Raw genomic sequence first — 17,500 nt, 5'->3', positions numbered from 1 at the left:
CTTGGCATCAGACACCAACAGTCATTACCAGTGACGGAATGAAAGAGCTCAAGCGAAAAGAGGGGGAGGGAGAGGAGGAGAGGGAAGAAGGAGACGGGGGGGGGGGGGGTGAGAGCGGGTTAAGAAGAGATTGAAGGAGAGAAAAATTGCAGGGGAGGAAAGGGGAAAAGGAGAGGAAGGGGAAGGGGAGGGGAGGAGAGAAACAGAGGGTGAGGAGAGAAGTAGAGAAAAAGAGAGGCTGTGATGTGAGCCCTGTGACAACACTCTCGCTCCACTGGAGAATCCCACAATGCATTGGGAATCTGTATTCACCACACAGCTCTCAGCAGCCCCACCATTATCAAATTGCATGAGAGAGCTAAGCTGTGTCCCGAATGGCTTCCTGTTACCTATGTAGTTCACTAGGGTATAGCACTACCCATAGGGCTTTATAGGTAATAGGGTGCCTTTTGGGCCACAGCCCTAGTCGGGGTTTTGTTTGGCTCCAAACTATTTCTATTGAACGGTGGTCAGAGAGCAGAGAGTATAATAGTGTGTGGGTTTGAAGTTGATCAGTATTCTAGTCAGAAGGAGAAAGGTGCGTAGCCCGAATGACATCCACCGCTCTGTTGTTTGTTACATACTTCGTCATCTTCGGAAGTTTTTTCTTTTTGTGGTGAGACGAGGGGTGTCAACTAACGTCCGTAGCGTTTAGCCCGGAGCAAGGAGTCTGGGTTGTCAGGTAAGGTGTGCTTGCAGGCTAAAATCTCCTTCCATACAGATCTCAGAATAAAAGCTGGTTCCTACACTCTCAGAATAAAAGCTGTGTCATGTACTGTCATGTTGTCTTGTCTCTGTCCTTTCCCTTCACCCTGTCTCCCTCTGCTGGTCGTTGTTATGTTACCTTTTCTCCCCCTCTTTTCCCCAGCTGTGCCTTGTCTCCTCCTAATTACCCATTCACCCCGTTCCCCACCTGTTCCCTTTTTCCCTCTGATTAGGTCCCTATATCTCTCTCTGTTTCTGCTCCTGTCCTTGTCGGATTCTTGTTTGTTTGTTTGTGTCATTCATGCCTGAACCAGACCATCGTCGTGTTCCTGTAACCTTGTCCTGTCCTGTCGGAATCTGCCTGTCCGTCTGAGCCTACGTTTTGTTTTGTAATTAAAGATACTCTGTTTTGTTAATTCGCTTTTGGGTCCTCATTCACGCACCGTAACAGAAGAATCCGACCAAGAATGGACCCAGCGACTTCGGATCCTCTCCACTCAGCCGTCGAGATCCAGGGAGCGATGCTAGGCAGACACGAGCAGGAATTGTCTGCTGCTCGACATGCCGTTGAGACCCTGGCCACCCAAGTCTCCAACCTCACAGAACAGGTTCACCATCTCCGCCTCGATCCACCGGCCACTTCCAGGGCTTTCGAATCTCCGGAGCCCAGAATCAATAACCCGCCGTGTTACTCTGGGGAGCCCACTGAATGCCGCTCGTTCCTCACCCAGTGTGATATTGTGTTTTCTCTCCAGCCCAACACTTACGCCAGGAGCACTGCTCGTGTCGCCTACGTCATATCTCTCCTTACTGGACGGGCTCGTGAGTGGGGCACGGCAATCTGGGAGGCAAGGGCTGAGTGTACTAACCAGTATCAGGACTTTAAGGAGGAGATGATACGGGTTTTTGATCGATCTGTTTTTGGGGAGGAGGCTTCCAGGGCCCTGTCTTCCCTATGTCAAGGCAATCGATCCATAACAGACTACTCTATTGAGTTTCGCACTCTTGCTGCCTCCAGTGGCTGGAACGAGCCGGCTTTGCTCGCTCGTCTTCTGGAGGGTCTCCGCGCAGAGGTAAAGGATGAGATTCTCTCCCGGGAGGTTCCTTCCAGCGTGGATTCCTTGATTGAACTCGCTATTCGCATTGAGCGACGGGTTGATCTTCGTCACCGAGCTCGTGGAAAGGAGCTCGCGTTCTCCGTTGCCCCCCTCTCCGCATCACTACCATCTTCCTCTGCCGGCTCGGGAGCTGAGCCTATGCAGCTGGGAGGTATCCGCATCTCGACTAAGGAGAGGGAACGGAGAATCACCAACCGCCTCTGTCTCTATTGCGGTTCTGCTGGTCATTTTGTCACTTCATGTCCAGTAAAAGCCAGAGCTCATCAGTAAGCGGAGGGCTACTGGTGAGCGCTACTACTCCTGTCTCTCCTTCAAGATCCTGCACTACCTTGTCGGTCCATCTACGCTGGACCGGTTCGTCAGCTTCCTGCAGTGCCTTAATAGACTCTGGGGCGGAGGGCTGTTTTATGGACGAGACCTGGGCTCGGGAACATGACATTCCTCTCAGACAGTTAAGGGAGTCCACGGCCTTGTTCGCCCTGGATGGTAGTCCTCTCCCCAGGATTCAGCGTGAGACGCTACCTTTAACCCTCACTGTTTCTGGTAATCATAGCGAAACCATTTCTTTTTTGATTTTTCGTTCACCTTTTACACCTGTTGTTTTGGGCCATCCCTGGCTAGTTTGTCATAATCCTTCCATTAATTGGTCTAGTAATTCTATCCTCTCCTGGAACGTCTCTTGTCATGTGAAATGTTTAATGTCTGCTATCCCTCCTGTTTCCTCTGTTTCTTCTTCACAGGAGGAGCCTGGTGATTTGACAGGGGTGCCGGAGGAATATCACGATCTGCGCACGGTGTTCAGTCGGTCCAGGGCCACCTCTCTTCCTCCACACCGGTCGTATGATTGTAGTATTGATCTCCTTCCGGGAACCACTCCCCCCCGGGGTAGACTATACTCTCTGTCGGCTCCCGAACGTAAGGCTCTCGAGGATTATTTGTCTGTAGCTCTTGACGCCGGTACCATAGTCCCCTCCTCCTCTCCCGCCGGAGCGGGGTTTTTTTTTTGTCAAGAAGAAGGACGGGTCTCTGCGCCCCTGCATAGATTATCGAGGGCTGAATGACATAACAGTTAAGAATCGTTATCCGCTTCCTCTTATGTCTTCAGCCTTCGAGATCCTGCAGGGAGCCAGGTTTTTCACTAAGTTGGACCTTCGTAACGCTTACCATCTCGTGCGCATCAGGGAGGGGGACGAGTGGAAGACGGCGTTTAACACTCCGTTAGGGCACTTTGAATACCGGGTTCTTCCTTTCGGCCTCGCTAACGCTCCAGCTGTCTTTCAGGCATTAGTCAATGATGTCCTGAGAGACATGCTGAACATCTTTGTTTTCGTTTACCTTGACGATATCCTGATTTTTTCACCGTCACTCCAGATTCATCTTCAGCACGTTCGACGTGTCCTCCAGCGCCTTTTAGAGAATTGTCTTTTTGTGAAGGCTGAGAAGTGCACTTTTCATGCCTCCTCCGTCACATTTCTCGGTTCTGTTATTTCCGCTGAAGGCATTAAGATGGATCCCGCTAAGGTCCAAGCTGTCATTGATTGGCCCGCTCCTAAGTCACGCGTCGAGCTGCAGCGCTTTCTCGGCTTCGCGAACTTCTATCGTCGTTTCATCCGAAATTTCGGTCAGGTGGCAGCTCCTCTCACAGCCCTTACTTCTGTCAAGACGTGCTTTAAGTGGTCCGTTTCCGCCCAGGGAGCTTTTGATCTCCTCAAGAATCGTTTTACATCCGCTCCTATCCTTGTTACACCTGACGTCTCTAGACAGTTCGTTGTCGAGGTTGACGCGTCAGAGGTGGGCGTGGGAGCCATTCTTTCTCAGCGCTCCCTCTCTGACGACAAGGTCCACCCATGCGCGTATTTTTCTCATCGCCTGTCCCCGTCGGAACGTAACTATGATGTGGGAAACCGCGAACTGCTCGCCATCCGGTTAGCCCTAGGCGAATGGCGACAGTGGTTGGAGGGGGCGACCGTTCCTTTTGTCGTTTGGACTGACCATAGGAACCTTGAGTACATCCGTTCTGCCAAACGACTTAATGCGCGTCAGGCGCGTTGGGCGCTGTTTTTCGCTCGTTTCGAGTTCGTGATTTCTTATCGTCCGGGCTCTAAGAACACCAAGCCTGATGCTTTATCTCGTCTCTTCAGTTCTTCAGTAGCCTCCACTGACCCCGAGGGGATTCTCCCTGAGGGGCGTGTTGTCGGGTTGACTGTCTGGGGAATTGAGAGGCAGGTAAAGCAAGCGCTCACTCACACTCCGTCGCCGCGCGCTTGTCCTAGGAACCTTCTTTTCGTTCCCGTTCCTACTCGTCTGGCCGTTCTTCAGTGGGCTCACTCTGCCAAGTTAGCCGGCCACCCTGGCGTTCGGGGTACGCTTGCTTCCATTCGCCAGCGTTTTTGGTGGCCCACCCGGGAGCATGACACGCGTCGTTTCGTGGCTGCTTGTTCGGTCTGCGCGCAGACTAAGTCCGGTAACTCCCCTCCTGCCGGCCGTCTCAGGCCGCTTCCCATTCCCTCTCGACCGTGGTCTCACATCGCCTTAGATTTTGTCACCGGACTGCCTTCGTCAGCGGGGAAGACTGTTATTCTTACGGTTGTCGATAGGTTCTCTAAGGCGGCTCATTTCATTCCCCTTGCTAAGCTTCCTTCTGCTAAAGAGACGGCACAAATCATCATCGAGAATGTTTTCAGAATTCATGGCCTTCCGTCAGACGTCGTTTCGGACAGAGGTCCGCAATTCACGTCTCAATTTTGGAGGGAGTTTTGCCGTTTGATTGGGGCTTCCGTCAGTCTCTCTTCCGGCTTTCACCCCCAGTCTAACGGTCAAGCAGAACGGGCCAATCAGACTATTGGTCGCATCTTACGCAGTCTTTCTTTTCGCAACCCTGCGTCTTGGTCAGAACAGCTCCCCTGGGCAGAATACGCCCACAACTCGCTTCCTTCGTCTGCAACCGGGCTATCTCCTTTTCAGAGTAGCCTCGGGTACCAGCCTCCGCTGTTCTCATCTCAGTTCGCCGAGTCCAGCGTCCCCTCCGCTCAGGCTTTTGTCCAACGTTGCGAGCGCACCTGGAAGAGGGTCAGGTCTGCACTTTGCCGTTATAGGACGCAGACTGTGAGGGCTGCTAATAAGCGTAGAACTAAGAGTCCTAGATATTGTCGCGGTCAGAGAGTTTGGCTCTCCACTCAGAACCTTCCCCTTAAGACGGCGTCTCGCAAGTTGACCCCGCGGTTCATTGGTCCGTTCCGTATTTCTCGGGTCATTAATCCTGTCGCAGTTCGACTTCTTCTTCCGCGATACCTTCGTCGCGTCCACCCGGTCTTCCATGTCTCTTGTGTTAAGCCCGTTCTTCGCGCCCCCGCTCGTCTTCCCCCCCCCCCCCCCCATCCTTGTCGAGGGCGCACCCATCTACAGGGTCCGCAGGATTTTGGACATGCGTCCTCGGGGCCGTGGTCACCAGTACCTTGTTGATTGGGAGGGGTACGGTCCGGAGGAGAGGAGTTGGGTTCCCTCTCGGGACGTGCTGGACCGTGCGCTGATCGAGGATTTCCTCCGTTGCCGCCAGGTTTCCTCCTCGAGTGCGCCAGGAGGCGCTCGGTGAGTGGGGGGGTACTGTCATGTACTGTCATGTTGTCTTGTCTCTGTCCTTTCCCTTCACCCTGTCTCCCTCTGCTGGTCGTTGTTATGTTACCTTTTCTCCCCCTCTTTTCCCCAGCTGTGCCTTGTCTCCTCCTAATTACCCATTCACCCCGTTCCCCACCTGTTCCCTTTTTCCCTCTGATTAGGTCCCTATATCTCTCTCTGTTTCTGCTCCTGTCCTTGTCGGATTCTTGTTTGTTTGTTTGTGTCATTCATGCCTGAACCAGACCATCGTCGTGTTCCTGTAACCTTGTCCTGTCCTGTCGGAATCTGCCTGTCCGTCTGAGCCTACGTTTTGTTTTGTAATTAAAGATACTCTGTTTTGTTAATTCGCTTTTGGGTCCTCATTCACGCACCGTAACAAGCTGGTTCCTACACTCTCAGAATAAAAGCTTGTTCCTACTCTCAGAATAAAAGCTGGTTCCTACTCTCAGAATAAAAGCTTGTTCCTACTCTCAGAATAAAAGCTTGTTGCTACACTCTCAGAATAAAAGCTTGTTCCTACTCTCAGAATAAAAGCTTGTTCCTACTCTCAGAATAAAAGCTTGTTGCTACACTCAGAATAAAAGCTGGTTCCTACTCTCAGAATAAAAGCTTGTTCCTACTCTCAGAATAAAAGCTTGTTCCTACACTCAGAATAAAAGCTTGTTCCTACACTCAGAATAAAAGCTTGTTCCTACACTCAGAATAAAAGCTTGTTCCTACACTCTCAGAATAAAAGCTTGTTCCTACTCTCAGAATAAAAGCTGGTTCCTACACTCTCAGAATAAAAGCTTGTTCCTACTCTCAGAATAAAAGCTTGTTGCTACACTCAGAATAAAAGCTGGTTCCTACACTCTCAGAATAAAAGCTGGTTCCTACTCTCAGAATAAAAGCTTGTTCCTACTCTCAGAATAAAAGCTTGTTCCTACTCTCAGAATAAAAGCTTGTTCCTACACTCTCAGAATAAAAGCTTGTTCCTACTCTCAGAATAAAAGCTTGTTGCTACTCTCAGAATAAAAGCTTGTTCCTACTCTCAGAATAAAAGCTGGTTCCTACACTCTCAGAATAAAAGCTTGTTCCTACTCTCAGAATAAAAGCTGGTTCCTACTCTCAGAATAAAAGCTTGTTCCTACTCTCAGAATAAAAGCTTGTTCCTACTCTCAGAATAAAAGCTTGTTCCTACTCTCAGAATAAAAGCTTGTTGCTACACTCTCAGAATAAAAGCTTGTTCCTACTCTCAGAATAAAAGCTTGTTGCTACACTCAGAATAAAAGCTGGTTCCTACACTCTCAGAATAAAAGCTTGTTCCTACTCTCAGAATAAAAGCTTGTTCCTACTCTCAGAATAAAAGCTTGTTGCTACTCTCAGAATAAAAGCTTGTTCCTACTCTCAGAATAAAAGCTTGTTCCTACTCTCAGAATAAAAGCTTGTTCCTACTCTCAGAATAAAAGCTTGTTCCTACTCTCAGAATAAAAGCTTGTTGCTACTCTCTCAGAATAAAAGCTTGTTGCTACACTCTCAGAATAAAAGCTTGTTCCTACTCTCAGAATAAAAGCTTGTTCCTACTCTCAGAATAAAAGCTTGTTCCTACTCTCAGAATAAAAGCTTGTTGCTACACTCTCAGAATAAAAGCTTGTTCCTACTCTCAGAATAAAAGCTTGTTCCTACTCTCAGAATAAAAGCTTGTTCCTACTCTCAGAATAAAAGCTTGTTCCTACTCTCAGAATAAAAGCTTGTTGCTACACTCAGAATAAAAGCTTGTTCCTACTCTCAGAATAAAAGCTTGTTCCTACTCTCAGAATAAAAGCTTGTTGCTACACTCAGAATAAAAGCTTGTTCCTACTCTCAGAATAAAAGCTTGTTCCTACTCTCAGAATAAAAGCTTGTTCCTACACTCTCAGAATAAAAGCTTGTTCCTACTCTCTCAGAATAAAAGCTTGTTCCTACTCTCAGAATAAAAGCTGGTTCCTACTCTCAGAATAAAAGCTTGTTCCTACTCTCAGAATAAAAGCTTGTTCCTACTCTCAGAATAAAAGCTTGTTCCTACTCTCAGAATAAAAGCTTGTTCCTACTCTCAGAATAAAAGCTTGTTCCTACTCTCAGAATAAAAGCTTGTTCCTACTCTCAGAATAAAAGCTGGTTCCTACTCTCAGAATAAAAGCTTGTTCCTACTCTCAGAATAAAAGCTTGTTCCTACTCTCAGAATAAAAGCTTGTTCCTACTCTCAGAATAAAAGCTTGTTCCTACTCTCAGAATAAAAGCTTGTTCCTACTCTCAGAATAAAAGCTGGTTCCTACTCTCAGAATAAAAGCTTGTTGCTACACTCTCAGAATAAAAGCTTGTTGCTACACTCTCAGAATAAAAGCTTGTTCCTACTCTCAGAATAAAAGCTTGTTGCTACACTCAGAATAAAAGCTGGTTCCTACACTCTCAGAATAAAAGCTTGTTCCTACTCTCAGAATAAAAGCTTGTTCCTACTCTCAGAATAAAAGCTTGTTCCTACTCTCAGAATAAAAGCTTGTTGCTACACTCTCAGAATAAAAGCTTGTTCCTACTCTCAGAATAAAAGCTTGTTCCTACTCTCAGAATAAAAGCTTGTTCCTACTCTCAGAATAAAAGCTTGTTCCTACTCTCAGAATAAAAGCTTGTTGCTACACTCAGAATAAAAGCTTGTTCCTACTCTCAGAATAAAAGCTTGTTCCTACTCTCAGAATAAAAGCTTGTTCCTACTCTCAGAATAAAAGCTTGTTCCTACTCTCAGAATAAAAGCTTGTTGCTACACTCTCAGAATAAAAGCTTGTTCCTACTCTCTCAGAATAAAAGCTTGTTCCTACTCTCAGAATAAAAGCTTGTTGCTACACTCTCAGAATAAAAGCTTGTTCCTACTCTCTCAGAATAAAAGCTTGTTCCTACTCTCAGAATAAAAGCTTGTTCCTACTCTCAGAATAAAAGCTTGTTGCTACACTCTCAGAATAAAAGCTTGTTCCTACTCTCTCAGAATAAAAGCTTGTTCCTACTCTCAGAATAAAAGCTTGTTCCTACTCTCTCAGAATAAAAGCTGGTTCCTACTCTCAGAATAAAAGCTTGTTCCTACTCTCAGAATAAAAGCTGGTTCCTACTCTCAGAATAAAAGCTTGTTGCTACACTCTCAGAATAAAAGCTGGTTCCTACTCTCAGAATAAAAGCTTGTTCCTACTCTCAGAATAAAAGCTTGTTGCTACACTCTCAGAATAAAAGCTTGTTCCTACTCTCAGAATAAAAGCTGGTTCCTACTCTCAGAATAAAAGCTGGTTCCTACTCTCAGAATAAAAGCTTGTTGCTACACTCTCAGAATAAAAGCTTGTTGCTACACTCTCAGAATAAAAGCTGGTTCCTACTCTCAGAATAAAAGCTGGTTCCTACTCTCAGAATAAAAGCTGGTTCCTACTCTCAGAATAAAAGCTGGTTCCTACTCTCAGAATAAAAGCTGGTTCCTACTCTCAGAATAAAAGCTGGTTCCTACTCTCAGAATAAAAGCTGGTTCCTACTCTCAGAATAAAAGCTGGTTCCTACTCTCAGAATAAAAGCTGGTTCCTACTCTCAGAATAAAAGCTGGTTCCTACTCTCAGAATAAAAGCTGGTTCCTACTCTCAGAATAAAAGCTGGTTCCTACTCTCAGAATAAAAGCTGGTTCCTACTCTCAGAATAAAAGCTGGTTCCTACTCTCAGAATAAAAGCTGGTTCCTACTCTCAGAATAAAAGCTGGTTCCTACTCTCAGAATAAAAGCTTGTTCCTACTCTCAGAATAAAAGCTTGTTCCTACACTCAGAATAAAAGCTTGTTCCTACACTCTCAGAATAAAAGCTTGTTCCTACTCTCTCAGAATAAAAGCTGGTTCCTACTCTCAGAATAAAAGCTGGTTCCTACTCTCAGAATAAAAGCTTGTTCCTACTCTCAGAATAAAAGCTTGTTCCTACACTCTCAGAATAAAAGCTTGTTCCTACTCTCAGAATAAAAGGTGCTATCTGGAATCTAAAAAGGGTTAGGGGGGAGGGGGGGGGGGGGGTTCCATGTAAGACCCTTTTCCACAGAGGGTCCTACATGGAACCCAAAATGGCTTCTCCCTGAAAGAACGTGAAGGACAGGCGAAGAGACCTGTCATTGAAGACAGCAGGGTAGTAGAGTGGTCCTCACACTGAGCTGTGTTTCTGTGGACAAACTACTGTACCTCATTGGGTGGGTGGGGTGCTTTGTGTATGTGTGTGTCTGTGAGTGTGTGCGCACGTGTTGGTGTGTATGTTTGTTTGTTCGGTAGTGTGTGCGTGCACATCTGCATGTGTGTGTGTGTGTGTGTGTGTGTATACAGTACCTGGTGTCTGGTAGTTGAGTCGTCTCATCTCTACAGGGTCGGAAGAGTTGCCCAGCAGTGAGTCCTTCACCCCTCCTGAGTGGTCATCTTTGGGGAGGGGAGATGCTCGCTTCCTATAGAGGGGGGGGGTAACCAAGAAAAGGTTATTAACCATGATCACAACTATTATCACACACAGAAATAATGAAGGCCAGTTGGAAAGAGACTTGTGTTCTCTCATGAAGGCTGTATGTTAGAGATACCATTATCTTCTTTACGAGATAGGAGACATGGCCTATCTACTGCTGCATTCATTTATAGTGTGTGTGTGTGTGTGTGTGTGTCTGGTCGAAGAGATGGCCTATCTACCGCTGAATTAATTTATAGTGTGTGTGTGTGTGTGTGTGTGTTCGAAGAGATGGCCTATCTATCGCTGAATTAAATTTGAGAGACATGAATGCCTGTTTTCTCCACATGTCATCTGGGCACTGACGGAGGTCTGTAGAGAAACATCGTGACAGCTGGAGTGTGTGTGTGTGTGTGTGTGTGTCTACTAAACAGTCTGTCTAGGGAGAAACAGGCAGACGTTGTAATTAACTCATCAGCTGGGTGGCACAACACTGGCTAATTATAGTGTGTAGCCTGCACCTGCACCAAGATATAGACTGAGCTATAAAGACCCAGACTAACCCCTCCCTATACCCCAGACTAACCCCTCCCTATACCCCAGACTAACCCCTCCCTATACCCCAGTCTAACCCCTCCCTATACCCCAGACTAACCCCTCCCTATACCCCAGACTAACCCCTCCCTATACCCCAGACTAACCCCTCCCTATACCCCAGACTAACCCCTCCATATACCCCAGACTAATCCCCCCCATACCCAAACTAACCCCTCCCTATACCCTAGACCAACCCCTCAATAACTCCTCCCTATACCCCAGACTAAGCCCTCCCTATACCCCAGACTAACCCCTCCCTATACCCCAGACTAACCCCTCCCTATACCCCAGACTAACCCCTCACTAACCCCAGACTAACCCCTCCCTATACCCCAGACTAACCCCTCCCTATACCCCAGTCAAACCCCTCCCTATACCCCAGACTAACCCCTCCCTATACCCCAGACTAACCCCTCCCTATACCCCAGACTAACCCCTCACTAACCCCTCCCTATACCCCAGACTAACCCCTCCATATACCCCAGACTAATCCCCCTCTATACCCAAACTAACCCCTCCCTATACCAACCCCTCAATAACTCCTCCCTATACCCCAGACTAACCCCTCCCTATACCCCAGACTAACCCCTCCCTATACCCCAGATTAACCCCCCCCTATACCCCAGATTAACCCCTCCCTATACCCCAGACCAACCCCTCACTAACTCCTCCCTATACCCCAGACTAACCCCTCCCTATACCCCTCACTAACCCCTCCCTATACCCAGATTAACCCCTCCCTATACCCCAGACTAACCCCTCCCTATACCCTAGACTAACCCCTCCCTATACCCCAGACTAACCCCTCCCTATACCCCAGACTAACCCCTCCCTATACCCCAGACTAACCCCTCCCTATACCCCAGACTAACCCCTCACTAACCCCTCCCTAAACCCCAGACTAACCCTCCCTATTCCCCAGTCAAACCACTCCCTATACCCCAGTCTAACCCCTCACTATACCCCAGACTAACCCCTCACTAACCCCTCCCTATACCCCAGACTAACCCCTCACTAACCCCAGACTAACCCCTCCCTATACCCCAGACTAACCCCTCACTAACCCCTCCCTATACCCCAGACTAACCCCTCCCTATACCCCAGTCTATCGGCTCCCTATACCCCAGTCTAACAGTCTAACCCCTCCCTATACCCCAGACTAACCCCTCCCTACACACACACACACACACACACACACTTCTAGCCTCCTGAACAGAAATGTGAAATGTAAATGTGTTGCTTTGTGAAGCGGAAGTGTCGGTCGGCTGTAGAAATGTCACATCTCATTGCGCTCCATTTGCAAGTTCAGAGATGCCTCTCCTCAAAGCCTACCACGGTGTGTGTGTGTGTGTGTGTGTGTGTGTGTGTACAGCTAAAGTAGCATGGATTCACAGGGTCTACCTGGTCCCAACAACGGTTACCTGATGACACTGACCTTAGGCTAATGCTAACAGCATGACTAATGCTAAGTCACAGGATAATGCTAACAGCATTACTAATGCTAAGTCACAGGACAATGCTAACAGCATTACTAATGCTAAGTCACAGGACAATGCTAACAGCATGACTGATGCTAAACTACAGGATTATGCTAACAGCAAGACTGGTGCTAAACTACAGGATTATGCTAACAGCAAGACTGATGCTAAACTACAGGATTATGCTAACAGCAAGACTGATGCTAAACTACAGGATTATGCTAACAGCAAGACTGATGCTAAACTACAGGATTATGCTAACAGCATGACTGATGCTAAACTACAGGATTATGCTAACAGCAAGACTGATGCTAAAATACAGGATTATGTTAACAGCATGATTGATGCTAAGCTACAGGATAATGTTAACAGCCTGATTGATAATTACTACAGAGGTTAGCTTAATGCTAGCCAGTGTGATGGCTGGGCTAATCTCTGACAACCATCTATTTCTCTCCACTGACCAAGACCAGAACAAACTCTGGGTGTCTCCAGACTGTGACCTTACTCCCTTTATAGTGCCCTACTTTTAACCAGAGCCTATAGGTAGTAGTGCACTACTTTTAAAACGGGTCTATAGGTAGTAGTGCACTACTTTTAACCAGGGTCTATAGGTAGTAGTGCACTATAAAGGTTAGAGGGTGCCATTTGCAACACGGACCCTGTCCTTCCTTTCTCTGCTGCTGGCTGAGATTAACATGAGGGTGAAGTGTGTCTTTTTTATTTAAATGAAGAGAACAAAACACTTTTGTTAAGAAGAGAGTGGGGAGAGAGAGAGAGAGAGTAGAGAGAGAGAAGGGAGAGAGTGAGTAGAGAGAGGAAGAGAGAGAGGGAGAGTAGAGAGAGAGAAGGGAGAGAGAGAAGGGAGAGAGTGAGTAGAGAGAGGAAGAGAGAGAGGAGAGAGAGAGTAGGGAGAGAGAGAGAGTAGAGAGAGGGAGAGAGAGGGAAGAGAGAGTAGGGAGAGAGAGAGTAGGGAGAGGAAGAGAGAGAAGAGAGAGAGTAGGGAGAGAGAGAGAGTAGAGAGAGGGAGAGAGAAGAGAAAGAGTAGGGAGAGAGAGAGAGAAGAGAGAGAGTAGGGAGAGAGAGAGAGAAGAGAGAGTAGGGAGAGAGAGAGTAGAGAGAGGGAGAGAGAAGAGAGAGAGAGAAAGTGGGAGAAAGAGAGAGAGAGAGAGAGAGAGAGAGAGAGAGTAGGGAGAGAGAGAGAGTAGAGAGAGGGAGAGAGAGGGAAGAGAGAGTAGGGAGAGAGAGAGTAGGGAGAGGAAGAGAGAGAAGAGAGAGAGTAGGGAGAGAGAGAGAGAAGAGAGAGAGTAGGGAGAGAGAGAGAGAAGAGAGAGTAGGGAGAGAGAGAGTAGAGAGAGGGAGAGAGAAGAGAGAGAGAGAAAGTGGGAGAAAGAGAGAGAGAGAGAGAGAGAGAGAGAGAGAGAGAGAGAGAGAGAGACAGAGAGAGAGAGAGAGAGAAAAGAGATTGAATGTATGGTTATTTTGACCCTTGGTTATTGTTGTTACTGTTGTCCCGTTGACAATTTTTATTCTTATTATTTTTTATATTGTAAATATCCAAAATAAGCTTTGGCAATATGTACATTATTACGTCATGCCAATGAAGCACATTGAACTGAATTGAAAAGAGGGAGAGAACAGAGAGAGAAACACAGAGAGACGGAGAGAGAGTAAAAGGCCAGAAAGGTTTTGTTGAGGAAAATGTCAGCTTTAGACGCCTATAAGAAACATTTATATTCATGATTATCCCGCGTCCCAAATGGCACCTAGTGCACTACAGGTCCCTGGTCAAACATAGTGCAGCATATAGGGAACAGGGTCTCATTTGGAACAAAGCCTTCGTCTCACCACCTGGCATTTAGCTGACAATGTGCCATTCAGACACAAGACAGACTCAGACAGACCGTTCTGATTGGCAGCGACCTCGAAGGGTGTGTGTGTTCTGATTGGCAGCGACCTCGAAGGGTGTGTGTGTTCTGATTGAGGGTGACCTCGAAGGGTGTGTGTGTTCTGATTGGCAGCGACCTCGAAAGGGTGTGTGTGTTCAGATTGAGGGTGACCTCGAAGGGTGTGTGTGTTCTGATTGAGGGTGACCCCGAAGGGTGTGTGTGTTCTGATTGGCAGCGACCTCGAAAGGGTGTGTGTGTTCAGATTGAGGGTGACCTCGAAGGGTGTGTGTGTTCAGATTGAGGGTGACCCCGAAGGGTGTGTGTGTTCTGATTGGCAGCGACCTCGAAGGGTGTGTGTGTTCTGATTGGCAGCGACCTCGAAGGGTGTGTGTGTTCAGATTGAGGGTGACCTCGAAGGGTGTGTGTGTTCAGATTGAGGGTGACCTCGCACAAAGCAGATCTCACCTCACCACAACACAACACAGACCTCACCACAACACAAAACAGATCTCACCACAACACAACACAGACCTCACCACAACACAAAACAGATCTCACCACAACACAAAACAGATCTCACCACAACACAACACAGACCTCACCACAACTTAAAACAGACCTCACCACAACACAACACAAATCTCACCACAACACAACACAGACCTCACCACAACACAAAACAGACCTCACCACAACACAACACAGACCTCACCACAACTTAAAACAGACCTCACCACAACACAAAACAGATCTCACCACAACACAAAACAGATCTCACCACAACACAACACAGACCTCACCACAACACAACACAGACCTCACCACAACACAGACCTCACCTCACCACAACACAACACAGACCTCACCACAACACAGACCTCACCTCACCACAACACAAAACAGACCTCACCACAACACAACACAGACCTCACCACAACATAAAACAGACCTCACCACAACACAACACAAATCTCACCACAACACAACACAGACCTCACCACAACACAGACCTCACCTCACCACAACACAACACAGACCTCACCACAACACAACACAGACCTCACCACAACACAGACCTCACCTCACCACAACACAACACAGACCTCACCACAACACAACACAAATCTCACCACAACACAGACCTCACCACAACACAGACCTCACCACAACACAACACAGACCTCACCACAACACAACACAGACCTCACCACAACACAACACAGACCTCACCACAACACAACACAGACCTCACCACAACACAACACAGACCTCACCACAACACAGACCTCACCACAACATAAAACAGACCTCACCACAACACAACACAAATCTCACCACAACACAGACCTCACCACAACACAGACCTCACCTCACCACAACACAACACAGACCTCACCACAAAGATGCACGATGAAACATCTTGTTGTTTCAACTTAGCAAAAGATGAGTTACCTCGTTGGCGTAACATGTTGAGTTGTATCAACTAATATTACTACAGTAAACTCAACTTGATCTACTGAGGTGATATAACTTAAAACTAGTCCAAAAGGTTGTGAAGTAACTTATCGTTTGAAGTTAAAACTACTCAAATCTTTTACAGTGTGCAAGACATATCAAAACAGTAATATAGATTTCCCCCCGAGGTCAGGAAATCAGGAGTTTATGAACAATCAGGAACACATCTGGGAACATCACAGGACAACACATGGGGAGGAAGGGGAAGTTAGTTGAAGCCAGGGCTCAGATGTGATAGTAAGTACCCACCTTTCCTGCTTGCTGCTTTCAAACAAAGAGGGGGAGGAGGAAAGAGAGGAGGAGGAAAGAGAGGAGGAGGAGGAAAGGAAGGTTAATGGTGATCAGAGTCCTAACGTAGCGATAGTGAGGAGCAGGGATGGAACCAGCTACTCCATTGTTACATTAGTAGACACTATAACTGTTGTCTTATGTAAATGTGATATTTACGTTCTTCCATTTTTTATTTATTTTTTAAAGACATTTACAAAAATATATAAAAAACAGTTTTTGTGGTGTCATTATGGGGTATTGTGATGTCATTATGGGGTATTGTGATGTCATTATGGGGTATTGTGATGTCATTATGGGGTATTATGATGTCATTATGGGGTATTGTGATGTCATTATGGGGTATTATGATGTCATTATGGGGTATTGTGATGTCATTATGGGGTATTATGATGTCATTATGGGGTATTGTGATGTCATTATGGGGTATTGTGATGTCATTATGGGGTATTGTGATGTCATTATGGGGTATTGTGATGTCATTATGGGGTATTGTGATGTCATTATGGGGTATTGTGATGTCATTATGGGGTATTGTGATGTCATTATGGGGTATTGTGATGTCATTATGGGGTATTATGATGTCATTATGGGGTATTGTGATGTCATTATGGGGTATTATGATGTCATTATGGGGTATTGTGATGTCATTATGGGGTATTGTGATGTCATTATGGGGTATTATGATGTCATTATGGGGTATTATGATGTCATTATGGGGTATTGTGATGTCATTATGGGGTATTATGATGTCATTATGGGGTATTGTGATGTCATTATGGGTTATTGTGGTGTCATTATGGGGTATTGTGGTGTCATTATGGGTTATTGTGGTGTAATTATGGGGTATTGTGGTGTCATTATGGGGTATTGTGGTGTCATTATGGGGTATTGTGATGTCATTATGGGTTATTGTGATGTCATTATGGGTTATTGTGGTGTCATTATGGGGTATTATGATGTCATTATGGGGTATTATGATGTCATTATGGGGTATTGTGATGTCATTATGGGTTATTGTGGTGTCATTATGGGGTATTGTGGTGTCATTATGGGGTATTGTGGTGTCATTATGGGGTATTGTGATGTCATTATGGGTTATTGTGATGTCATTATGGGTTATTGGGATGTCATTATGGGGTATTGTGATGTCATTATGGGGTATTGTGATGTCATTATGGGGTATTGTGATGTCATTATGGGGTATTGTGATGTCATTATGGGGTATTCTGATGTCATTATGTGGTATTGTGCTGTCATTATGGGGTATTGTGCTGTCATTATGGGGTATTGTGCTGTCATTATGGGGTATTGTGATGTCATTATGGGGTATGGTGATGTCATTATGGGGTATTGTGATGTCATTATGGGGTATTGTGCTGTCATTATGGGGTATTGTGCTGTCATTATGGGGTATTATGATGTCATTATGGGGTATTATGATGTCATTATGGGTATTGTGATGTCATTATGGGGTATTGTGATGTCATTATTGGTATTGTGATGTCATTATGGGTATTGTGATGTCATTATGGGTATTGTGATGTCATCAGGTTAGTCTCTAAAGGAGTACCAGCCGAAGGAGACACAGGTTAGTCTCTAAAGGAATACCAGCCGACAGAGAAACAGGTTAGTCTCTAAAGGAATACCAGCTGACAGAGACACAGGTTAGTCTCTAAAGGAATACCAGCAGACAGAGACACAGGTTAGTCTCTAAAGGAATACCAGCTGACAGAGACACGGGTTAGTCTCTAAAGGAATACCAGCTGAGGGAGACACAGGTTAGTCTCTAAAGGAATGCTAGC

At 46.3% G+C, this 17,500-nt stretch overlaps 1 protein-coding gene across 13 annotated transcripts in view; it reads right to left on the bottom strand.

Annotated features, from left to right (window-relative positions):
• Positions 1-17,500, bottom strand: part of LOC110492646 (receptor-type tyrosine-protein phosphatase F) — a 495,157-nt gene that overhangs the window by 70,730 nt on the left and 406,927 nt on the right. For 7 of the 13 annotated variants that reach the window (XM_036986572.1, XM_036986579.1, XM_036986577.1 and 4 more), the window contains 2 exons: positions 15,657-15,671; positions 9,823-9,935 (listed from right to left, as the gene is read on the bottom strand). In XM_036986572.1, coding sequence (XP_036842467.1) covers positions 9,823-9,935; positions 15,657-15,671 — 128 coding nt within the window. The remainder of the gene's footprint in view (positions 1-9,822; positions 9,936-15,656; positions 15,672-17,500) is intronic. The other 6 variants (XM_036986576.1, XM_036986580.1, XM_036986583.1 and 3 more) reach the window with 2 other exon arrangements.

Source organism: Oncorhynchus mykiss, chromosome 8, assembly GCF_013265735.2.
Source record: "Oncorhynchus mykiss isolate Arlee chromosome 8, USDA_OmykA_1.1, whole genome shotgun sequence".
NCBI classification, from domain to species: domain Eukaryota; kingdom Metazoa; phylum Chordata; class Actinopteri; order Salmoniformes; family Salmonidae; genus Oncorhynchus; species Oncorhynchus mykiss.
The sequence above is the reverse complement of the archived record's forward strand: the minus strand, read 5'-3'. Positions and strand labels throughout refer to the sequence as shown.